The 27,083-nt window shown below is 35.2% G+C and overlaps 1 protein-coding gene across 4 annotated transcripts in view; it reads left to right on the forward strand.

Annotated features, from left to right (window-relative positions):
* GRIK2 (glutamate ionotropic receptor kainate type subunit 2) overlaps window positions 1-19,292 on the forward strand; it is a 368,787-nt gene extending 349,495 nt beyond the window's left edge. For 2 of the 4 annotated variants that reach the window (XM_042017416.1, XM_042017419.1), the window contains 2 exons: window positions 7,883-8,060; window positions 14,315-14,375. In XM_042017416.1, the coding sequence (XP_041873350.1) occupies window positions 7,883-8,060; window positions 14,315-14,328 (192 nt within the window). In that variant the 3' untranslated portion in view covers window positions 14,329-14,375. The other 2 variants (XM_042017417.1, XM_042017418.1) reach the window with 2 other exon arrangements.
* Window positions 19,293-27,083: the final 7,791 nt, after the last annotated feature.

Genomic DNA, 27,083 nt, shown 5'->3' on the forward strand with positions numbered 1-27,083 from the left:
TTCTTCAATGTGTTTAATTGTAGCCAGATTTCAGGACAAGTGACTATTTCTCCTCTTATTCAAGCCTGAAAAAAGACAGCTTTTTACTCCTGGAAGTTCACTGCAGTTAATTTTATGGATGAAGAAGAAATCTGAAACTGTAATGGGAAACAAATTAATCTTCTACTGATAATTCTGATTTTTAAAAGACAAACTGTCTGTAGCTCAACGCAAAAATCTAAAAATGTCTCTATAGAAATGTTCTTTATAGGAGTTTATACTTGCAAAGTTGTCCTGGTAACATCTGGAAAAGATTACATGATTCCTTTTTTTGCTGGGTTTACTACTGATATGATGTCCTGTAATTTCAAACTGACCCAATTTTGAAAATCCTATTGTTAACTTGTTCTGTACTTGCAATTTATACAACCAGAATACTGTAATTGTGCTAAGACTAGTAATATATTGAAAAATTTGTAGTTGAAATTATCACTTTTGCAAAATAATTAAATAAATCTTTCTATATGTATGTGCCCATGTCTAAACCTAAACTAAAACAGTGTATTTTATTGCTATGGCAAATTCTGAATTTTAAACCTTGAGAGAAACAGTTGGATTTTTCTAGGTCTTTTTTTTTTGCCTTTTTTTTTTCTTTTTTGCTTTTGAGGAGATTGTGACCTATGACATTTTTTAAATTTGTGTTTATAAATTTAATTTAATAAAATCAGTAGTAAATCCAAAAGCTATATTTATATTGGTATTTTTCCAGATGATGCTAGTGAGCTTTTATAACTTGAATCATTACTCAGAAAATTTACTATTTGTTTTCACTTCTTTTGAGGCAACCTTTTGGTACTCAAGTTTCCTGTTATAAATATACTGTTAATTTTTTTTTCTAACACACACTAAGACAGTGTGAGGTTTCAAGGTCCTAAACACTGTTTGAACATGGGTACATTCATTTAATTGTTAAAGGACCCTTTAGGTCCTCTTCTTTACAATACTGCAGGGTAATTCCTTCTGTTAACATACTATTGGAATGTTATGTTTCTGAAATGAATTTGTAAGGAAAAATATACCGGTTACTTAAGAAACCCATGTAAATATCAATAATTTTTATCCATTCCTAAAATGGATATGGATCTCATATGAAAATCAGTAAAATTTGGTTTAACTTTTCTGGATTTTTAGCAAGCACTCAATTAGAAAAATAGGATGATTTTGATAATAATTTTGTTACATGAGTTCAGTATTTTATAGGGTGTAAATACATATCTTATGTGATAATAACAGCATGTTGGAAATTGTGAGAGGAAGCAAACAGAAATTTTCTAATTAAGGATTTGTTTCCTTAAGTCCTTCAGTTTTGGTGGGGGAGAATGTGTTTATGTTTGTTTGGTTTGGGTTTTTTTGGTTTTGTGGTTTTTTATTTATTTTTTCTTTTGTTTTTGCTTTTTTCCATTTGTTTGTTTATACGTGTTGGATAGAGATAGCAGTGACTTGAGGAATGTGACCTTTCAACAGCATTTGTTCCAGAAATGTTTCATCATCAAGTATTTAGGTATCTAAAAAGTCAGGAATAAATGTGAAGCAGTTGAGTTGAGTTGAATCAGGCCTCTCTCCTCTCTCTCCTCCTTGCCTCCAATCACTTACCTTCCATCTCCTGACTGCTACTCCCCAATACCCTGATATCAGCAGACCATTGAAATTTCAGTGCAATTTTATTTATGGAATGAACTTAAGAGGAAGATGATGCTCGTGTCCCTACACTTGGCCTACCCCAGCATCCCCTCACCCACTCTTCTTGCAGCACCCAAAGACCTTCAGAAAACGTCTTTCAATCTCTCCAAGTGTAGTAGATCCCCTTTGCCTAGGACAGGGAGTAACAGCAGCCTGGAGAGAGATGAGAAATCCTATAATTTGTCTCCAGTCTCTACAAATCCTCTGCTGAGTAAACCATGCAAATAATCCTGCTTTGGATAACCCATGGGGAGAGTGGAGGCACTTATTTTTGGTAACATTTGTGGTTTCATCCCTTTGAAATCAGAGTATCATTCTGTCATAGTGTTTGTCAATATTTGGAAACAGGGAAGATCAAAGGTCGTATTGAGAGCCAAGGAAACAAAACGAATCAGATCAATTCAGCTGCTGAGTGCATAGAGTATCCTGAGATAAAAGTGGGCATGAGTGTTTGCTTTTTAATGTGTACAAAATATTCAGTTGTACTTCCAGCAGGGAGGCAATACAGATTGAAACTGTATAATATAGATATGGGTTTAAGAATTTTTTATGTCACCCTGCTCTTGGAGCTTACACATAAACAGTGATATTGGCTGGTGTGAACCTTTTTGGAGGAGTGAAATCTTGAAAGGAATCAAGCTCAGAAAAGCAGCCGACAAAATGGTGTTATTTGCTAAAATAAAAAATGTTGCATCATGTAAACAAAGTGGTTCAGAACATCTATGCCCCTGATGTGTTTAAAAGTCCAAAGGAACCATATGATACTCCTGAGATTTTCTGGTGAAGAAAACAGATGATTTTATGCCACCACAACACTTTCCAGACAGATAGAAATTCCTCTTTTATTGACATCTTTCAAAAGCAAAGATAAGCCTGGATGTTATCACAGTTAGACTGCCAGTCACTGACACTTACTAAAGCTAGCTTGCCTGACAAATAAGTATCCTAAATTACTATTTTCTAGAAAATCCAGAAATTATGAATGTGAGAACAGCTGTATATGGTTTAAATTCTATCATTTCTAGCTGTTCCAAACTCATTGAGCCTTCAGCAGGTTGGAACTAGATATGCTTGTGTAAAAATAACAGATGTAAATTTTACTAATTTTGAACTGTTAAGTACTTCAAATAATGTGAAATGAGACACATACCTTAACTATTTGTTAAGAGATGAGGTCATACACTTCCTATAGTGAAAAATTCTAGATTAAATCTTATACTGAAACAGTAACACCAACAAAATATTTCTGGAGTTATACAATCAAATCATAACATAAACATCAATTACATTAACCTCTCTTAAATATTTATTTATAGTTTATTATAAGACCAATAAAAACAATAGCTACATTAATACTTGTTTATATTTCACATACATTTACAGGGAAGAAAAAAGCTATTGAAATTTCCATGTTAAATGATTCACTGCTCAGCTGCACAATTGAGTTGAGAAAGATCAGTGTGGATAATTTATCTCGCAAGACACTATGACTGAGCACTTGGCAGGACTGGGCCCAAAGCAGAGATCAGTAGCTAGGAATATACATGTGTTACATATAAAACTGTTCTACTTACAACTGTAGATTCCATTTAACAAGAAATTCTGAATGCTGAGCTGTGACCCATATATGAGACTAACTATGTCTTTGGAGATGGCTCAAATTTATCTGGATGACTCTTGCCTGAAATGAATTGCCTACAATAATTTAGAATACTTTCTGCAAAATGCTAAAACCATGCTTTTGTAATGTAAGGATAGCAGGAACAGGAGTTTCTGGTCTTAACTGGCTCAAAAATTCATGCAGCTTTAATGAGCTGCAGAGTCTTTAGGTTATGGTACAATTTGATCTTAGACTTATTAGAAATTAAATGTGGTTCTGCTATGATTGGTAGTAATTCTGAATTTTCTACCTCACACACATGTTTTGATAATGCGATAACCTGGAGTGTATTTTGGACTAGATAACTCTTCTAGTCTTGCATAGTACATAGTCTCATTGTTTCCTTCAGAGCAAGTGCTGGGAATGACAGAGCACTGTCCTTGTCTATGGTAGAATACTGACATTCCAGTTGGCGCAGTGCAAAGGGGTAGGAGGAGATGGTAGGTCAGAGGTTGTCCTGACTGCATTCCTGCAGAGCAACCACAAGATGGTGCCTTCTAATTTCTGAGAGGGAATTTAATTGTCACTTTTTAATAAAATTTATGTCACAATGCTTACCTATAATTGCAGCCTTTCTAAAAATGCTAAAGGCTCGTATTATTTCCCATTGTTTATGCTACAAACATCTAATTATGTCATCTACTTGGAAACATGTTATTATCAGACCTTTTTTATCTAGCCAATCTTGACAATAAATGCTCAGTCATTTGCATTTTATAATTGCTTTTGCTGCTGAATGACCTGCTCCCTTATTTTAACAGGCATTCAGAGGGCAGTGAGTAAGCAAGGTTAGAAACAGAAGCCATTTAAAACAATTACTATGTCTTTTTTTTTTCTTTTTTTTCTTTAATTGATGTGCATCAACGCATTATGGCTCTATGTCCATTTCACGCATTTAGTTTTGTTTAGTTCATATTATTATCATATAGGCCAGGGAAAACATTGACCTTGAAGACCATTAATATTCAGCATAATATATTGATAATTCTCAGTTTGAGAATTTATTGACCTTTCCTTTGATTTTGTGTGTTGGGGTTTTTTTTAAGTTTTCTCTGAGATTATTTCCATTTTCTTACAACTTTTACACAGTAATTAGATACTACTGTAAGTGTCAGCTGTGTGATAGAGACTACACATGCACTGCTGAAAACATTAGGATGAAATTCACAGTATTGATGAAGGCAGTGCCACAGACATATCAATCATTCCTTGTTGTCACCCTTGTAAATTGTTGTCCTTGTGCCTATCCCGGTCAGGGTTTCTTTGGAGAGGGTGGCATTGGCTGGAGAAGTTATCTGCAAACCTGGCTTTATTAATGCAGTGGTCCCACAACTTTCTCAAGAGGAAAGGAGGGGCCAAGAGCTGATAGGCTGAAACAGCTGTTGCGCTGTTCCATATGCAGTTACACATCATCCTGATTTTTCTTGATTTAACTGTTCTCGATTTGTTTACATGGAGTCAGTAGAAATGTTAATAAGAGGTTCTTTTCCAAGGTCCTTCTGTGATCTATTTGTACTAGGATAAGTTTCATTAATTATGTCATACAGTGCTTCTTTTTAGAATTGATGTGAGCAAAGTGCAATATACAGCTTGTCCTATATGGGTAGGACTTACAGGAAGAAGTTGATAATTACTGGAATATTGTGATGCTTCTTTGTCAGCAGAATGTGTAGAAAGTAAATATTTTAATCATTGTTGTAATTGTTATCTTACCAACAGTGCAAAACCAAATTTCAACAGTTTCACATGAAAAAATGAAAATGTTTTAGGATCCTTCTTGTTTTACCATAATATTTCATGGTATGGTGGTTTGGGTTACTTTTCCAAATTTTATTAAATTAGTGTTCACTAAAGTATTTTTCTTTACTTTCTCAAAAAAATGCAGTTATGTCAGTTTTTCTGGATTTCAAAAATATTCCGAAGAGTTTAATATCAAAAGCCTTTGAATCTGGGACAGTAATTTATAGTAGTTTTGGAACAATACCAAAGTAAATCTCAGCCTAGTGATTTCTTTCCAGAGGGAGACAAGTTCAAAAGATTTTAAAGTTGAAAAGCCTGTTCCTCAGGCTACAAGAAACAAAAGAATATGGGCATTCTTGGTAAATTGAAGTAAAAGTTTTGGGATTTATATCCCAAGTAGCTTTTATACAATCTACAGTCAGTGATGTAGTCTGTATTCTTGCGTCACATTTTTTAATGGAGTAACCTCAGAAATTTTAATTTTGGCTGGGAAAAGCAGCAGCTGGGACAGGTAATGAAAGAAAACATATTTCCAACATTAGCACACTGCATTCTGCAGATATGCCATTGTAAAATTGGGAACTTCTATCATCCTGTAGTCCCCTGAACACTGTAAGAGTGTGTACAAACTTGTATGGGTAATTTGCGCATAAGCGTAGAGATTACCTGAATTTCAGGTATTAATTTTAATTAAATGCCCTCTTGGAAACCATGTAAGTATATATTAGAGGATATTTTCTAAAGGGAGGAACTGTTGCAAAACCCAACAAATCAAAACAAAACTCCCCAAAACCAAAATCAAATCGACAGCCTACACCTCCAAACACCTTTAACAGAAGAAAAAAAAAAAAAGGGAAAAAAGCAAGTTACCAACTGTGGCATTTTAGAGTAATTTTCAAACAATAAAACACTAAAACCAAGACTCTATTTTGATTTTTGATTGCCGTTCAACTAGTATCTATATGGTAATAGACCTTTTTTCTGAGGTATTTTTAATATCTTAATTTGTGTCTTTCAAAAAACAACAGAAAATTTAGAAGTGTATGTAAAGTTGATCATTACACGAGTACATAAGTATACAAGTACAGGAGGTTCACTATAGTTCTATAGTCATTCAGTCAAAGATCAGAGCTTAAATCATAGGTCTGAGTTATGGAATATTTTAAGTTTGACAAGAATTTGAAGTTGTATAAAAAAAATTTGGAAACCCCTGCATTTTGCTTACTTTATAGCAAATACAGTTCACTTTCACTCATCAGTAGAAAGAACCATGCACATTATATAATTATTTTCTCCTCTGATAAAAATATTTTCTTCATTCTAATGAAAAAAATCAGATCATAGAACATTTGTGTCTTTCTAATAATTTTTCATTGTCTTCCTCTAAATATTACTTTAGCATATAATATTTTAATATAGAACATTATACTTTCAGTTTTGAATTGACCAGCTATACTGTAGTTAAGTGTAGTAGCAAATACCATTTAGTTCAGCTGATTTATTTACTTTGACTTTTGTATAGGTCAGCAAAGTAACAACAAGCACTTCCAACTACCTTTTAGATTGAGAAAATGTCAGATCAAACCATATAATTGTAGAGAAATGGCTGCTAAACCTTTTGAGATTATGCACTGCAATATGACTATAATAGTGTTTTCAAAACAGTAGAAAACCTTGGCATTAAGTTAATACTAATAGTCTCTCTCTGTTCAATATGATTTGAGGCCATGGCAAATTTTTTTAGTTCATACTATCACACTGAGCTATAAAAATAGTATAAATTTTTGCAATGAATAATGTACAGAGCACTTAAGCTGAGCAAAATTTGAAAAAAGGTGTTTAGAATTCAGGTAAGAAAGATTATATTTATTTTCTAAAATGTCTCTGTAAAATTAACTATTTATTTACAAATTATGCTATACAAAGCATTTTAATCCAGATAGATTGGTACTACAAAGCATCAATTACATATCATCATCATTTCCTTTCACCATGCCTGGTGATCAACAAACCTGACATTCCTTGGACAATAAGAATGAATTTCGATGTAGGATCAAAGATCATTCAACAAGTGAATGAACTTTCACATCCCATGGCTGAGAATACAAGATTTTAGGGGATTGACTCAGTGCAACCAGGATCACCTCTGCTGAAAGGCAGAGAATTATCCTGCGCAGCTGTGATTGCAAAATACAGACCCATTAACATTGCAATGGATGTTGTTCTAAACCAGTTAGGCAGTGCCAGATATTCTGTTATTTATTTTCTCAGTGGCAGCTGCATGGCTGAGGTACTATTAATTGCTCTCAGTCCTTATTAAACACCTGTGAGTCATGTGTAGCCATTGTCCAGGGACATGAGACAGCAGTACTATGTTCTGGAAGAAGATCTGGACTGGTGTGACACGGTTTACGTCAGTGGAAATTATTGCCTCTGACTGAAACACTAATGACAAATAGCACTTATTGCCACTCTTTCCATTTGAAAACACAGACCCAAACCTGGAGAAATGTGAGACTGTCAGCCTCTTCCAGAAGAGGTTGAACTGACAAACAAGGACAGAAGATATCTTCTGAGTGCTTGCCTTTACCTGTCCAACACAGAACCTGTCTCCCAGGGATTAAACTGCCATCACCCCCCTATATCAGCCAGGCACTGGAAGCTCAAAATGACTGCACCATCCTGGTCTGACAGTAGAGTAGAACTGTGTATCATCTGCGTGTCAATGACACCACAGCCCAAATTATTTCATTATCTCCTCAGTGGCCTCATATACATGTTGAAAGGAGAGATGACAGGATGAAACCTTGTGGAATCCTGCATGAGAGAGAGCCCTCGGGGCTGATGAGCAATTGCCCTATGCCATCCTCTGGGATTTCTCTGAGAGGAAAGAGTGGAACCACACAAGTGCAATCCCTTCTGCCCCAGCCTAGGTCCACAGGTGAGTCAGAAAAATATCATGGTCAGTGTAATGGCCAGAAAGGCTGCTGGCAGAGCTAAACAAAACCACTTTGAAAAAGCTTTCTGCTATAATAGAAGTTCCCCACCAACCACAGGAAGAAGGGTAGTTGTCAGGATGGAAACAAGGAAAATAGCTTCAGAAGACTTTAAATGAACTCAAGTGTTGCTTTCCTGGAAGTCTCTGTCATCCACCAGAGTGCATTTTGTTCTGTTAGGAGAGTGGTTGAATTGTTTTTTGGTGGGTTTTGTTTGTTTGTTTGTTTGTTTTATGTGGGTTTTTCTGACACCAGTTGATACTTTATTTAAGGCAAGCTGGAATTTTATTGTCCCACTGGGAGACACAATAAACACTAGAAGTGGCCTGCAATGAGGTCCTGTATGTCATCCAAGTTCATCTCATAACTCTAAAACTCAGCAAGCACTTCAGCCTGTGGAAAATTGTTTCAGTGTTGTTTTGTTATAGGAAGGGTCAGTCCCATCAGACTTTTGTTGATCCTCTCCATCAAATAGCTACAAAAGTCCTTGAAACAGCCAGCATTCAGTCACAGGGTAAAGCACCTCATGCTACATCAAGACGTCTGCAACTACTCTACTGGTCGTGACTTTGTAGATACTATGGTGAAAGCAAAGCTTGATCTGTGGAATTAAAATTTTCACTTTGCTTGATATTATTGTCTTCATTTGAGTGGGCAGTGAAATTTGTGTTTCATACAAGTGACATCTATTTTGGTCTGAAAATAACTACCTAAAATGGTTGCTCATTCTATTTCTACCAAGAAACCAAATAATTGCTAAATCTAAAATTGAGAATATACTGGTGATATGTTCAGGTAATCGGTGTGGATTTAGTCTGAAGTGTACTTGTGCATTATGCTTGCTATGGATTGAAACTGTACTGCATCAGAAAAGTCAGTGGCAAAATATTTTTAATGTAACTATATTATGCATATATAGATATGTATAGCATGCACATATATGTGCAACCTTTGATCTACAGTCATGCTTAAGAATAGGTGTATAACTAAACAACCTAAAAATCTGATCATTACAAGTACACTTCAACTTCGAAATGCTTGTACTTTAACTACCATGATATGTGATTTTACTTTTCTGAGGTTATTTTCTCTTCTTTAATTGTTCATCTCTTTGTGATCTTAAGCCAATGTTCTGATAGGATTTGTTTTTCTGTCTAGAGAGTTTAAGACTGACAGGTTTTCCATATACATATTTAAAAGCCCTGAAGGAGTGGCATAGGAATCAGAAACTGATTAGGAGGGAGAGTCAGGGTAGGACTGCGCATTCATTCTCAGCTAACTTCAAGACAAAAAGCAGTTTGATTGATATGTCCTCATAGATACTAGAAAAATGACCCATAACACAACAAGACAATGCAGGATTACTGCTGTTACTGCTTTAAGATAATTGAACAAATTTCCAAATAATGTCTGACAGATAAGACTAGAAGTAATGAACTTCTCAGTAAATCTTAAATATTTCTATTGAATGTTGAGAGTCAGCTTTATATTATCTGCATCATAGAAGGGAAAAACATAAACCAGTGATTGGAGATTTTTTTATTTAAAACACAGTGACTCTTAACCACTTAAATCAGAATGTTTAGACGGGTGCAGACGTGCTGTTCTGTCTTCCTGTTGCTCTTTTTAGACTGTTAAAAGAAAAATCTATGGTGATAGTCTCATAATTCTGTGTCTAACAAATGCTATTATGATTTCTAAATACTTTTCTAAATTCCCATAAAGCAAAATAATGAAAGCAGCGTAAGTATTATCTACCTTTCACATTAATACACTTGCAAAAATACATATTTTTTCTCATGCAGTAAAGCCATGCATAAGCTGTCTAAACAGCTTGTAAGAAGCGGTAACATTTTGCAAAATTCTCATCTTGATTCTTCATGACTTATGAGATGTCAGCTGTGGCAAAGAATGTCAGATGTGTCAGTTACTTCTTTATTTATCTTAAGGAGATTAACTTTTTCATAATTGTTTTGTGTTAGAAAGCTAAGAACTACAGTTCTGATTAAAATTATCTTTTGTACACTTTTTTTGTAATGTTTTATCATGATATGTTGCAAAAAAACCAGATGCACTTACGTGCACTTGGTTTAGAGAGCTGTATGCTGTCCTTAAATTCTAGCATTTGATTATACCTAAGATGACTTGGAAGCAGCATTTACTTTCTGGTAGCATTTAAGAAGACAACTTATGATTTTGTAAGGGTTAGTGAAAAATCGATAATAACTGATGTCCTTGTAACATGCCTGCAGTGTGGAAGGTAAGTTGGGAGCAACAGGTTATTTTCTTTGAATTAAGTGGAGAGTCTTGTAATATATACTAAAGTGCTCAATTCCATGACGGACAACAGTTTTGAAATGTAGTCTTTCAGTTCTGTAAACATTTTGCTGTTTTTCCCTAGCAATTGAATTCAGGATCAAGGTATTGGATTATCTTTTCTAAAATCATATCTGAAAATGTCTTCTACCTGTCACCAAAAAAATATTCTACAGCTGCTTCTTGTTTTCATGTCTTATTATTCCAAAAATTGTATCCTACCAGTGAAAGAACACAAAGTTAACTGTATAGAAAATGGAGACTACAGAGATTGGAATTGAAATTAGACAAAAAAATTGATGATTTCAATTTTAAAAAGTAAACCATAATGTAATCCTTTCTGAAATTTATTGAATATGACTTTTGTAATATGTGTGAGAACTCTTCCTTTTATTTCTCAGAGAGAACCCAAAGAAGAAAAAAGATCTGCGTCATGAACTCTAACATAACCTTGAAATAATATTTTTTAAATACATGAGTATTTCAGTGTGTGAAATTTGAAACAAACAAACAAACAAAAGATGTGTAACAATACTCTTCATTGGAAACAATATTTTTATTACTGTATGTGAATAAAAGTTCCCATAAACAATTTATTAAAAATAATTTGAAAATATAGAATGGAAGAATATTGTATATAAAATGATTCTCTCAAAGTTGTGGCATCTGCCTTATTAAGACTGTCACTCATTTCAACATTACTCTTTTAATGAGTTTTTATAGCCGGGTAAAATTCTCAGATAAAATGTGTTGGCAAGTTATTTGAGGTCTCATTTTCAGGGTATTTCAGAATGTTGACATGTATTTCCTTACTTCTTGAATGTTGGTTGCAATCAATTTCCTACTGATATTACCTAAAAATGTACACCCTTTGCAGATTTTTGCAAAGGTTTTGGTGGATTGATGCCTCTTGAAAAGTATTCGTTCTAATTTGGCACTCTTCTTAGACATCTTGGCAAAAAAAAAGACAAGACACACAACCTTGAAAGTTTTAAGTGCTAATGCATCATTTTAAAATTTAGAGAGATTTTGTTCATCATAATATTTCAGTTAGGTCTTTAATTCCAAAGGTGAGAGCCATATAATGGCTACAAGTGGTGTAGTGCTGAGTTGCACCATTTACCTCTTAATGGATTCCCTATGAAATTCCTGAGTTATATGCTAGGTTCCTCACATAGCAGAAATTCCAAGATCTTCAAGCCTTAGCAATTTAGCCTGTAAGGGACTAGGGAATACTAAATTTAATCTTGTCAGTTTAAAATATTTCAGGGTTAATTTCAATTTTGTAATCATAATGACAGTTTTGATGTCAAGCAACAGCTCTTTATTAGAAAAAAGGGAAAGTCTAAGAGAATTGAATATTTTCTTTCAAAGTATAGCTGGATAAGGAGGTACAGTTTTCTGCTTTCTACAAAATGCTCAGCAAAGATACCTTATGCTTTAAGAGCTGACATATTAAATTCAGACCATTCAATTAGGAATTTTAGCCACCTCATTCACACAAAGAAAGCTGTCTTGGATGTCAACCAAGCGCACATTGCAGAGCTCACTTCAGCCAGAAACGCCAAACTTTCACCTCTCAAGGACAAGTACTTGACTCTGAACCAGAGAGGTATACCTCCTTCTCCTTCGGACTCACAACTTATTTTCTTAGTTGTAGGTGTTAAAACCCTTTCTGTTGTAAGTTGAATAGGCATTATTCCTTTATTTCAAACTCAGCAGGAGAAAGAAATGCTTCAAAGGAAGAGTATCACAGACAGAGCAAGACTGTCCTTTCCTTCGCTTCCCACCTTCCTGTATCCTGATTCACGCAAAGGATTAGGGAAGGGTGCATTTGTTCAGGATCTGATGAATTCATGTTCAGTTCTAACTCATGAATAAGAAAAATCATGTTTGCAGTCTTCTGCACAAAACAGAATTTTATGTAATACTATTGAACTCCTCAGTGAAACAAGAACTACCACTGAAGCCCTTCCTCTGCTGCTGTCTGCTCTCCTTCCTAATCCACAGAACAGTACACATTTTCCTGTCCCCCTTTCTCTCTCTCTGCCTCCGTTAACTGCTACTGTGCCAAGTGGAACAGGATTGTAGGCCCCAACTGCAAGTGAATTTACCTTGGAATGGTCTAATACCTGTAGGTTATAGCTGTTTACTGAGACACTGAAGCTTAAATTTCTCTGGTAGAAGATGCTGTTATATTGACACTCTTAAATGTGAGTCATGTTCAGCTCTAATGCTCCAGCTGATGACTGGCTGCACAGAAGAAAAGGATATCTGCCTCATATTCTTCTTTAGCAGTTGCCACATTTTTTAAGGAACTTGGTTTGTTAGGTCCTCTCAGAGCATAACTATTGTGTTGATAACCGTGTGTAGAGAACTGGAATGTGAATTCTGATAGGATCCGGGACTGAGCCAAGCACCAGTGTGTTTCACAGAATTTCTACTACTGCCAAATGACCTAGCTGTAAAATGTAATGTGGAAAACTGAGTGCTTTCAGCCCTGGAGGTTGGAAGCTGAATGCAGACTTTTATAAATACAGATTCAATCTAGATTCCCAAAGAACTAGGTAGGGTAAGGTGCTTAAATATTTTTTGGATCTAACCTCCAAGCTTCAGATTTGTATGAACAATGAAGATATAACAGATCAGAAATAAAGCAGGATTTTTATTTGAAAGGTAAAGGAGACAATTATATATTGACTACCACTAATTAAGCAAAATAAAAAAAATGATCATGAGATAGTTATAGTAATTCTAGGTGCTTTGACTTTTTTGGTTCTTGTTTGATAGGTTGCTTGTTTGTTTTTCATTTGTTAATTTACCTTTTTTCCTGATCATCTTCCTGGCATGGAAATTAATTATTAAGAGAGAAAAATGCAAAGGGTCACACCTCAAATTTATTTTGGGTGAGGGCAATTGTCAGAGGCTTGGCTTGACATCTCAGCTTCTGGGATGTGTTATTTAGTTGTACATTTCTCCATTAGCTGGAAAACGTTTAAGTTAAACTCTATGATGCAGAGCCCAAAAGTGAGACTTTTTTTCCTTACTACCATATGTCATTCCATACTCCAATTCTCACACTGAGACAAGTCTAATTGCTCAGCACACTATTAGCAGTTGAAAATTCAGTGAGACTGAGGGAATAGGGAGATTTTACTTTACTTTTCAAATTGCTTGCATTGCAAAATGGAAAAAGGGCTTTGAGGATTTGACGGAAATTTTAATAAACTTTTTCTAATAATATGCTTTTCATAAAGATCAACAAAACTGAAATCTTGGGGTTTTTTTTTGCCAACACATACTCCATAAGTGATAATCACTAGTGGGAAAAGTGTTTATGTACGGAAGATATTATAAATAACAGAGTAAATATTAGTTTTCAGTAATGGATCTGGATTTTAACAGTGTTTAAACATGAATTCAGGTAAACTTCTTATACTAAACCTTAATGTTTTGTTGAAGAATACTTATTTTAGTCACATAGAAATGCAATTATTATTTTGAAATATGCTTAAGGGGATTTTACTGAATGCCTAATATACATATTACATTCAGATACTGTACTGTAAGTCTAACTTGTTGACAGAAAATCTGCTTGAAATAATTATATGTAGCATATGCATCCACAGTCATACCTGCCATAAAAATAATTGTAGAGGCAAGGTGATTTTTACACTGAGTCATCACAGTTCGATAAGTAATTTTGATTATTATGTGATGCATATTGTAAAGACAACAGCTTGTTTTGAGCTTCAGACTGAGACAAAGAAAAGACTGACAAGGCTGTGCCAGTACAGTAAATCTGCTTCTAGGCATTGCAGTTAGTAATTTCTTACAGCTGTTTTGTTTTTTTTCTTTCTTGTTTCTCTCTTTCCTCCTGTAGAGGTCCTTCTGTAGTGCCATGGTAGAGGAGCTAAGGATGTCTCTGAAGTGTCAGCGTCGATTAAAACACAAGCCACAGGCCCCTGTTATTGTGAAAACAGAAGAAGTTATCAACATGCACACGTTTAACGACAGAAGGTTGCCAGGTAAAGAAACCATGGCATAGAGCTGGGAAGGCAAATACCCCAAGCACAAACTGTCGTCTTTTTTCCAAACAACCTTGCAAGAATGTTTCCTGTGGAAATATGCAACAAGTGCAAAATAAAATGAGTTACCTCATGCCGCTGTGTCTATGAACTAGAGACTCTGTGATCTCAGCAGTTGCAATGGCCAGACTCGAATCACAAGCATCATGGATCAACCAAGTTATGCAGGGTTAACACTGTTTGTCATGGGTTTCCACCATTCTGAATGAATGAATGTTCCATGTGAGTTTTGTGGCTGGTTTCAAATGCAGTCTCAGTGAGAAGTTACAGGTTCCTTTCGAAGTTCAACGGTTGCCAGGAAAGGGAGAATAAATGTCCAAGATGATACAAACCACAGAAGGAGTCTAGTAAAAGTAATGTCTCAGAACTGTAGTGGAACAAGAAACCATATGTTTTTCTGAACTTCCCAGCACAGAAAAGTTGGTAACTGCTGGTAGACTGAAACTACCATCTGGACCAAGCAATATGAGCTTCCTGGATGGAAGAAATGTTAAAAGTGAAGAAACATGAATCCCATGAATAGAAGAATGAATACGAGGATGTTCACCTGCTTTTTTTTGGACTGTTTGTGACACTGAAATAAGTAAATAAATAATAATTACAAAAAAAGGTAACTTAAATTTAACTGGGTTGGAACGTTGATCTAAAAAATGAACAAAAATATTTCCATAATTTTGACCCAATTTTTAGATGAATGAAAGTTTCCTTAGTACAAAGGAATGTATCTTACAACTTTTAGATATAAGCGATTAATTTTTTTTTCTATAATTGTGAAAAGAGGGAGGGGGGTGGGAAGCAGTGTATTTCACACATAGAGGGCTTGCATTTTAGCCTGAATAGGTTTTGAAACACTTGTTCCTGCTACTAATGAACTCAACGGAGCCTGTGTAATTCTCGCTAATGTTGGAAGTGGGATGGGTCACCTAAAAGAAGTGAATGTCAAGAACTTAAAGGAGGACTGCATTTTTCAATACAGTCGCAGTACTAAATGAACAAAATTCTTGAGCAGTTTTTTTTTTCCAAAAAAAAAAAAATGTTCAGGTTTATTTGTGGAAATGCAAGATTTCTATGAAAATAGTTTTTGTATGGAAATTTTTGTAATACTTTTTATCAACAAAATAAGAACATGTGTTTCTGTCAGGGGTGTGATGCCAAGCATGAGTGGTAGTGCGTGCGCACCACCAACGTTTGGTGAAAACTATTTTTATCATGAAAAAGGAATCTTAGAAGAGACATATTTTCAAGTTATATAATATAAAAAAATAGGTGCACTACCACCACTGCTTACCATGCTACACCCCTGGTTTCCACTAAGCTGATAACATGCTGTCATGAACAATTATGTGTAAATGGTAAAAGACACAGACCTCTTGACTACGTTGTGATAGAAGTTAAAATGCACTCAGTTTGCTGTTTGAATTCAATGCACAAAATTAAAAAAAAAAAAAAAAGGAAAGAAAGCATTAAATTTATGTCAGTTTTAGTTGATTTGGTTTTGCTGTGTGATTTGAGCAACATATGTGCAGTACTTTGTATCAGTACTGGTACTTAGCTTCAGCTTAGTGCCCTATCCTGACGATTCTTGCCACTAAATTTGTGGCAAGAGAGTTTGCTGGGATTTCTGACAGAAGCCATTACAGTACATTGTGATAATATTTGCAGGATTTGGCTCTTAGCTGCTTCAAAGTTAATTTATATGTCCTGTCTGTGGTGAGTTCCTGGACATAACATTTTGAAATACTGCCCTAACGCTGCTGAATCTTGCACCTCTGTCTGCTGTAAATTTATTTGTATCTCAACAAGAAATGTATAGTGTGGACTATGTAGGAATGTTATGTCAACCAAACAAAGAATTATGAAGATGGTCTTTACATGGAAAAAAATTAATTTGACTAATTAGGAAAACCCCCCAAAAACCATTGAAATAATCATAGATAGTAAGTCATTGGTAAGTAATGAGAGTGGTTGTTTACGCAGGCTTAATTTAATCTTATCATTATCCTTATGGCACAGAAATATAAGATAGATCATCCAAACTGTAGAAATTATATAATGAAATTTGGGGGTAAATGGGAGGTTTGTGTCTACTACCCAGTTATCATAAATCTTCATAGAGACTGAGCTGGCCATTTCCATTGTGAGCAGGGACTGAGAAAGCAAATTCTCTTATATTCGTGAGTTTCATCCCCATTTATGTGATAACAAAGAACAGGTTATCTTTGTCTGAAGTATAAAGAAGATAAAAACCCTTTTAGGAATTTTTCTGGAAATGAGTATACTTACATAATTTATATTTAAGTTAATTCTTTAAAACACAAAGGGGAAAAGGGTAACTGTCATATAACACAATGAAAACTCCTAATTATGATGGCTTGGAATGGATAAAATTGGCTATTGCATTTGATTGATGATTTACAATAAAATTTGTAAAATCATGTAATAAAATGCTGTATTATATTCAAACACACCGTTCTTTTCTCCATTGAGGATGTTGAAATAAGCAGGATTTCATTCTCACCATGATGCAGAAGACTAATTCTCATCAATCTTTATGTGACCCAAAGTAAGAGAGAATGCAGAATATGTCCCAAATATTTTATTGGGTCAAAGTTCCCCAAGGAACAAAACTTCTATCACAGAGGTATTGTGGCTTAATTAAGATTTTGGTCAGAATTTCAGCCTTCCATTATTGAGGGAGATATGCAAAGTAACTGGAGATTTGTGTTAAAGATCAAGACTAGAAATGCATGGCTCCACAGATTCGTAGTAGGATAATGGGGTTTTTTCCAACAATCATACACTAACTCATGTTGTTACTTTGTTGTGCATTAGTAATTATTTCTGTATTAAGACATTTACAGAAAATTGACTAACACATGACCCCCAAAAGAGTAGAAAATACTACTGATAGTTTTGTACTTGAAAAAGCGCAATTTCTTACAATTTCTTAAAAAACTTCATTTTCTTTTCACTGCTGTGAAAAAAGCACCGCTGCTTCCTCAATTCTGAAGAAAAATTCCTTGTTTTGAAGAGCCTCTGAAAGGCTTATCAAAAAATTCCCAAATTCTCATGCTGTATGAGTTTCTATATTGTCATTAAAATTGATGGAACATCCCAGCAAAAAATCAAGTAAATATCTGGCCCACGAAGATAAGGAATCAATATATAACTTCTTTATGTGGTTTCATATAACAGCTTAATTAGCCTGCTCATTTCTCAGGACAGGAGGATGGGTGCTTCTCGGATTGACCTCAAATGTCACTCTAGAGAAGAATTTTAAAGCAGTTATATCTCAAGTGAAATGGTGCTGCCTGATGGATGACAATTGGAGGTAGAAATTGAACAGGAATTTATTTTTTCTCTGTGTCTGCTTCAATTAGAATAGACATCTATAATCTTTAAGACACAAAAGACACACCATTTAGATCTTCAGGTTGCCTCAGCATGGTCGTATAGCAATAGATAACTAGAAAAAAAGGTCAAAACTGCTTTTATGTTGTTGATAAATGCCATTTGTGAAGGACTGGTAGTGAAAATTATAAGGAAAATAGTTTGATGAAGTCAAGAGATCTCTGGTGCTTTATAGTTAATGAAGATTTGTCCAATTATAGACATCAGGAGGCTTTTTTAATGGTATTCTCCTTTTATATAAACATAAGTACAGACATATACAGGGAGTATCTGGCAGATTATAGATGTGATATTTCTTTCTGAAATTTCTGTCTCAATTTTCAGTTGAAGAATTCAATATAGATTTGAAATAACCTTTTCTTTCGTTTTATTATTAATTGAGTCTCTGCATTAATCCTTTCTGATTTCATGCATAAAGTGTTCATAACCCCCAAAATAACACAGTTTAGTCCTAATACACTAGCTAGTTAATATTTCAGAATTGAAAAAATATAATTTATGCGGGCGAAAAAATGTTGTGCCAAAATCCAAAGCCGCAAATAGGAGAAATGCCCTAATATTCTACAAAATAAAAATATTTTCAGGGAAAAGGGATCATGAGCAGAGGTAGTATCATAGTAAGAGGTAAAAGATAATGCTATAAAATAATTTTTTATTGTTTTTATATTAAGGATATTAGAAAAATATTTGAAGTACTTCAGACAGAGCTTCACTTAGTCTCCAAATACATTGATAAACACAAATAATGATGACTGAAATACTACTTTGAAAGAAGTGTCAAGACTTCTACTTAAGAGGAATCAAGATTTTATCCAATATAGCCCCAAATATGTACTGACATAATATTTAAGGCAAAAATAGGTGTACAGAAGGGATTGTTTTTGTCAGAATTTCAAGGATGTATAGGAAAACCAAGGGTCGCTGAGGTTGGCTTGTCTGACTTAGAAGATCACTGCTTTCCAACCTCAAACATGCTAGTGTCCTGTTCCCTTCCAGTCTTGCCTCTCTGCCTTCCTACAAGCACCTCTGACACTATGAAATTTGTTTTCAAAGCCCTTTTCTTCTGGCTTTCCTTTAAATATAGTTCTAATTTAAAATAAAGTTACTCAAACACCTCATCTCCCCAGTTTGTATCCACCAAGATAAAAACATTAGCTTTTCATGTGACTGTAATCTAATTGTCTTTCTTTTCATTTACTACCCCTCTCTGTCCCCTTCCTGTGTTATCTTCTCTTGTTGTTCTTGTACTTGCCTAGACTGTAAGCTCTTAGGGGGCAGGGAATCTGTCTTTGATTTGTTCTATGTAGCACCATGAACTATGGAGCTATATAAATAATAAAAAATGTAGATCTTCTTAAATGATGTTTGAAGTGATAGTGATCTGATTGACTACCAGTCTAGTAATATATTGTTTTAGCTCATTGCCTGAAATCCTAATCACTGCAGCAATAGAATAATCAAAAAATAAAAACAATAAAACCAACCCAAAGGAGATATCACACTGACTCATCTTACTGGAATTTTCCCTACATAGTTGGGGTATAGGAATAGAATATCATGTTCACATATCTTCTATAAAGGTTTAAATATTAAACTGTCTAAATTAGAAATTTAAAAAAAAAATAAGTAGATTAACACAGATATACAGGACGAGATTTGTAAAAAGATCTTTTGATTGGTTGAAGTTTCCAAAAGTTATGATTAAGAGATTTGTTAAGCTGAACACCAGGAACTTTTCCTTCCTTCGTCTTATCTTCCCACTTAGAGCAACAAACCTCTCATTGCTGAAATCTATAGCAATCCTGTTTTAGTAATTATTTTATGTATATAATTAGAGATTTTCTACAAAATATAATTCTAAACAAAATTAAAGAAAGACTCCCTTTTGCTTCTATTCAAGAACACTATCCTTCTATGACTGCTGGAATGAAAAATTTTGGGAATTCAAGAAAAATGCTAGCTATAAATGAAAGGAAACAATGCAACTGGCCTTGAGGACAAACTTTTCAGCTTTCTCTTTTATCTCTTTCTTCTTCAAGGAATTCTGTATCACTGAACTTAGTTCTTCTGAATGTTGAAGTATATACTGGCAATTATACATGGATCTGTCTTTCAAGGGTTCTCAGAGCCAAGACAAGCCTTTTTTTCCTCATCACACAACATATTGTTTTTCCAGATACTTAGGAAGTCTAGTCCAAGCTGAAAATAATAGCAAAATCCTAGTGTTTCCTCTTTGCCATGACTGTAGGAGTTTTTTCTTGGTGGAAATAGGATATATTACATTAAATTCACCTGAAAAAATTGTATGAAAACATTGAAAATTGGTAAAAGATCTGTAGTCAGTGTTCCTTGGGCAGCACTGTCCACCACAGACCAAATCTGTAGTGATTTGGTTTTGAAGGTACAGGTTCAATTTATGATGGACTTATGCCAAAGATTGTCTTATGACAGTTTCCCCACAAGTAGACTGCTGGCCCAGGAAATGAAAAGCAGCCTAACAGAGTGGTAACCATTATCATTTTCTTTTATCTTTTCTTTACACGGACTGGCTGGGACATTTAGGCTGAGGTAGATCAACAGAAATTTCTGATATGTACACCTACTAAACAATTTTATGTATTAGCAGCTATGTTGAAAACGCTAATTTAGCATAAGTACAGCTGGCCTGTGGGCTTATCATAGAAGAATCATATCACAGAATCATGGAGGTTTTGAATTGCTGAGTCCAATGTCTTTGGGTGGAAGGGCCTTCTGGAGACTCTTGAGTACAATGTCTCTGTACAAAGAAAGGTTAACTAGAGAAATTTGTCCAGGGATGGAGACTCTCCAGCCCCTCTCTTTCCAGTGTACAATTATGCTTACAGTGAGGAATATTTTCTTTTGCTCACATTTAAAGGTACTTTATTGCATTTCATTTTGTACTGACAGCCTCTTATCCCCTCACTGGCCACCACTAAGAATCTGGATTCATTTTCCCCCTGTCAGATTGTGCTGAACTTTCTCTTCTCCAGCTGAGTGGTCCCAGGTATCTCAGCCTCTCCCTGTATGACAGATGCTCAAACCCTTAATCGTCTTTGTGGCCAGTCGCTAGGGGCCCTATTCTGTTAAGTCCTTGTCTCTCTCATACTGTGGAGAGCACAATTGGACCCAGCACTCCAGATGTGTTTCGCCAGAAGAGGAAAGATTACAATCCCTGAACTCTTGGGAACGTTCTTCCTAATGCAATCAAGGCTAAGTTGCTTTTCTTAGCTAAAGGGACACACTGCTGGCTCAAGCTCAGTTTGCTGTCTACCAGGACCCCCACTACCTTCTCTGTAAAGCTGCTTTCTACTTGGTTGGCTCCCAGCCTCGGCTGGTACATGGACTTATTCTTCCCCAGGTGCAGGACTTGTCATTTCTCTTTGTTTAGCTTCATGTCCTTCCTGTTGGCCCCTTCCTGTTGTTGAAGTCCTTCTGAATGGCAGCACAATCTTCTTTATCAAACACAGCTCCTTAATGCAATGTTGATAACTTGCTGAGGATGCACACTGTTCTATCATATACATAATTAATGAAGTTATTAAGCAATATGAGACCCTTTGGATATATCTCTAGTTACTGGCCTGTGTCTGGACTTGCTGGCACTGATTACAGTCCTTTTACCTGACAGGTGAGTTTTCAATTTACCTTCTTTTCCACTGATCTAGTTCATATATCCAAAGTCTGTTGGTGAGGTTTTTATGGGGGATAACGCTAAGAACCTTGCTAAAGTAAAAATAAACAACATCCACTGTTCTTTCCTCTTCCACAAAGCTAGTCTTCTCATTATAAAAGGCTATTATGTTGGCCAAAGATTATTTCCTCTCTGCAGATACATGCTGACTCTTATCAGGCACTTCCTAGACCTCAGTGCTTGCAAACAATTTCCAGAATGATGATCGCCATCATCTTCACAGAGAGGGAGATGAGGCTAACAAACGCGCAGTTTTCCACATCCTCCTTATTGCCCTTCATGAAGGGAGGAGTGACACTGGCTTTCTTCCAAACCTCAGGTATCTCTGCCAACCAACATAAGCTTTCAAAGACTATCAAGAATGACCTCACAATGATATCAGTCAGCTCCCCCATACTTTGCAGGTGCATCTCCTCAATTCTCATTGACTTATATATGCCCAGTTTGTCTAAATGTTCTCTAACATGATCCTTTTCCACCAAGGGTAAGTCTTCTTTTCTCCAGACTTTTGCACAGATCTCAGGAACCTCACTCTTCTGTGGGCTTTCCCAAAAAGACCTAAATTGAAGAAGATTCTGAGTACTTGGCCTTCTCCATGTCCTTCATCAGTTCTCCACCCCCACTCCTGCAACCATCCCATGATTTCCCTAGTCTTCTTTCTCCTGCTGATATATCTGTAGAAACCCTTTTTGTTTCCTTTACAATGATTGCTGGATTCAGTCCAGATGGATTTTGGCATTTGTAAAACTGTGACTGCATTCCATGACTGCTTTTCTTAGGATTCTTTCAAGCAGGTCTTGGAATGCCAAAGGCCAAATTCTGTTTTTCGGCAATCTAGGGTTATGATTCAACTTGTCTTGACCCTCTTCCTTCAGAATCCTGAAATTGATCACCTGCAGCCAATACTGTCTCTCACCCTGATTCTTCCATGTTTGTAAGCATGAGATCAAGCAGACAAAGCCTCTCTTGTCTCTTCCAACACCCCTGTCAGGAAATTATCGTCAAACCACTGTGAAAATCTCCTGGGCTGGTTGTGCCTTGATTTGTTGTCTCTTCAGCAGGTACCACGGTTCTTCAAGGCCCCATGAGGACTTGAAGACTGTGAGAACAGGAAGCTTCTTCCAGTCATCTGAAAACATAATCTGCCTGAAATTTGCAACATGCAAGACAAATTTTGTACTATACATCAGGCTATAAATATCCCTTCATCTTCATTTGCAGTATAATTTCATCTTCATTCTCTTGGCACTCTCATCCAATAATATTAAAAAAAATTCTCTCTGTTTAGAGAATAATAAAAAATAAGGGGATTTTTCATATTTATTGTTATTTTCTGAATATTATTGTTATTTTTTCTGAATATTTCTGAACATTGCCAAGCGGACCATGACTAAACATTTCTCCAACTGGACTCCAATTTTTAGTGAGTTGCCTGATGAGCTGTAAAAAATTTCATTTCTGCATATGTGATGGACAACAGTCACTATCTTAGAGTGAGCAGAAAGGTGACTGAAAGCAGCTTTTGTTGTTCTATTTTGAAACATTTCAGACAGTACAGTTGCTTCAAAATGAAGAGATATTTTCAGCATAACTTATTAATTGGCATGTTTTCATCTTGCTCTCTGAAAGTTTTGAAGCAAATTTGCCTAATGATGAAAAAAAAGAAGAAAGAAGAAAGACAAAAAAAGAAAGAAACAAACAAACATAAAGAAACAAAACCTATTTGTGTTCAAGGTTTGTAAGACTGAGCAGTTATTTCTAGACTATAATACTGTAATATACTTAGTAAGTTTTCAGATAGCAGGATTTTAAATCACAGACTCATCTCAACTTGGTAACTGCAGAAGCACATGTATTGCTTTCAAATTTCCAGAAGATTAAATAACTACCATTGTTAGTAGTACAATCAGTCCTAGATTCAGAAGAAAGTGTCCAAGAAACATGTCTGCAGTACAGCCAAATATTTATCTCTATTTGGTAAACTTTTTCAGGCTTTTCAATTTTAGCTTTTATCTTAAACTCAAATCTATCACTAACTATTTGCTCCGGACTCTTGCTTCTGTTTATATATTTTAGGGTCAGTATAGAGTTCTAACAGACAGATGATCTTTGGCCAGAATCTAGCCTGAGGGAGACAAAATGTGGCCCTTAAAATCAAAGGAACCCAATTATAACCAGGCTATCGATACTGTCGGTTGTTCACATTTCACCTCAAATATTCTTTTCTGGTGATAGGTATTCTGATTTCTAGACTTATTTTCTTTTCCCTTTTCCTTATTTCAGTTTTATGTGGATTCACATTATAGTGATAACTACTCTAACATCATATACCAGAAATTGCTTACAAAGCTAGGGATCATTTTAGTTTCTACAAAACTGTGAACCAACTCAGATTCTACTTGTGAACCTGTGAGAGGTCATATTAGCAGACTGAGTTTCATGATAACAGCTTCATTTTTCTTGTAAATTCATTAAATTTTCTCTACCTTTCAGTTTTTGTCCTGGTAACTGGATTTGTTTGGCTGGTTTGCTTTGGTTTTAACCTTTGTGTTCATGTAAAGTGACTGCAAAAAAAGATAATGCTCTCAAAATGCAAACAATATGTTACAGAAGAAGAACAAAAAATTTAAGTTGTTTCTCAGATTGGTATCCATCTGGCCTCCAAGATATTCTGGTTCAAGATGTTTATGTGATGAAATCACATTAACTTGGGCTAAGGACCCACTTCCAGGAAAGAAGTTGTTCAACTCTTCTTAATGTGTTTGGACTATCTACAATGTAAAAAATCTGTACCACTAGCATCATTTTGACAAGACCAAGTTACACCATGCTGTGGATCAACAATACATCTCATGTCTTTTTCTAATTATAGAACAAAATTAATGTGATAAGACTATGGAGATTCTAGGACTTCAGTTTCTCTACACACTTAGCCTGTGGGCCCACCAGGATTTCCCTAGAAGCTGGAAAAACTAGTTTTATAAATCAAAAAACTATTCCTAAATTGTGACTTTGAAAAAATACTGCAAGATGCCATTATATTTTAAATGAAGTACAATGAAGTACTGTCTTTGTAACAAGCTATCCATGTATTAATATATACTAGAAGAACTAAAGGACTATTGTTCTAGAATAGAATTGAATGACCCAATTTTTCATTTGTTTGTTAGGATGTCAAGATCTTAACGCATTATAATTAATATTGACATCTTTGACACTAAAAACTGAACAGTGTGAACTTTGCTTGAAGGTTCTAAATTTGGCAGATCTTTGAATTTATCCAAGTTTATGTATCTCACTTGTCAAGAAAAGGTTATGAGAACTACATAACTGATCCTGAGTCCTGTGTTTTTCACCCCATTGGTGGTACAGATTAGTTTTTAACATGGATGCTGTCCGTTGTCAGACATTTTCATAGCAACTCATTATGAAAGTAAGTGAGTGTGCTATAATTGTGCCACTTACCTAAAATCCTGCCCAGTATAATGAAATTAATGGGAATTTTACAGAATATTTGGACTGGTAAAATATGGGAATTGATATATATTAGTCCACACTTGCCAGTGTTCCTCAAGGCTTACTTATATGTGATATGGTGGGTTTTTTTCATGAACTCCATATATCGACCCACTGAATGATACATGAAGCTTACTTTCTTGGCCTCCTAGTCACATCAATGTAAAAATTTTGCTGCCTCTTTTTAAAACAGCAAATGGTTTTGTCAAGATAAATAGAATAAGCAAATGCAGCCTAAGTTATTTATTTTGAAACATATTAGGCAATGGACCTTAAAATTTTAAATATGGCATGAAAATGAAAACATTAATTAATCCATTGAAGAGTCAACATTGAGGTATTCTTTAAAATTCTGTGTATAAAAAAGCAAGATAAGATTGCCTATTCTCGAGTGAAGCTTTTTTTTGCTTCTCATTAGTAATCTTGAATCCTATTTCTAAACTTGTTTCAGGCTCTCTTTAAACCTGACAGATAACCAGCAAATGACTGATAAGAGATTTCATCATTTAATGCTCTAAATTTCTTTTCAATAAACTAGATGATTCATAGTTACAATTGACTCCATTTTTGTCTGCTAGCTTAATTATGAAATCTTAGCAGTGTGTCAGTTTCTGTAAAGATTTTCAGATAACTAAATTATAGATAATTTTTGTTGTAATTCTGAAATAATTGCTTAAAATTAAGGGTATTTTAAAATTTCTCAAAGATGTATCCAATGTCCTTTCTTTTTTCATCTTGGAGACTGTTAAAACAGCTTGTGGTTAAATTTACTCATATATTTTTATCCCCATCTGTTGGAGACACAGATATTTTCTTTGTGTACCTCAATGACTGTAAACAAAATTTTTAGTTTAACTTTATTTGTAATGATTCTATTTAGTATATGTTTCCAGTAGAGATCTTCATTACAGTGTTTGATTTCCTAACAGGCATTAATACTTACATCCTCATAAAGAACTCAAAGAGTATTGTTTTCCAGTTTACAGAATGGCATAAATGACAGAATGGAAAACGAGTTGCCTAAAATTAGATGAAGGTCCATACTTGCAGTCTCATGACCATTTGAATGCAGCATAAATCCAGGCTGCTGCCAAAAGGATAGATTATTTTCTTTCTTTTCTCTCTCTGTTTTCTAGTCTATAAACGTCTTTGAGCCATCATTTATTTATTTATTTATTTGTTTGTTTATTTAGACCATATGATGAGAAGAATCTCTCCTAAACTAACTGAAGGCAATTATAGCCATCTAGTGTTCCCTTAAGAAAGAATCATGTTTCCCCCACAAGCTGAGAGAGAAATAGCTCAATAGCACGTTTCAGTACTTGAAGGGAATTGGAAAGCGATGTTGGGTTGTGTCTATTCTAGTGCAACTTCAGTAACAGGAGGCCTGACCTTGTCATTACAGGCTGAGGTGCCTGTCCAACTTGGATGCTGCCAATCCTCTTATGGGTTTTAGATGTTTTGAGAAGGGCAGTTCTGCAGCAGGTGCGGCCCCCAGCATCCCTGCTAGCGAGGACCCAGTGTTGCTCTGCACACTTCCCCTGCTGGATGGGTATCAGGTGCTCAAGCCAACCAAGTCCTAGTTTCCAGCTCCAGTCAGTGAGAGGACTCAGCTCTCCCTCTGACTTTTTTGCAGCTGGAGCACTGCAAATGGACTGAGAAGACTGCAACATAAAATGGAGAAACCCATCATACTTGATTTTGAGACAAAAAAAGGACCAACACTGAAAGCATCATCACTTTGGAATGTTTTGAATCAGAATTTTCCTTCTCTGAAACACCTCAAATGTAATGCTATTTTCCAAAGCAGTGTTTATTTCTTAGTAACTTAATTCACATTTTGCGTAGTGAAATATGGATATCTACAAGTACAAATTATGAACAGTCATTGGGAGAAGAAACAAGAATGTCAGTGCCCAGAAAAG

Source organism: Corvus kubaryi, unplaced genomic scaffold (assembly GCF_017639235.1).
Source record: "Corvus kubaryi isolate FWS band 111438036 unplaced genomic scaffold, C.kubaryi_AGA036_p1.0 split3-73, whole genome shotgun sequence".
In the NCBI taxonomy this organism is placed as follows: domain Eukaryota; kingdom Metazoa; phylum Chordata; class Aves; order Passeriformes; family Corvidae; genus Corvus; species Corvus kubaryi.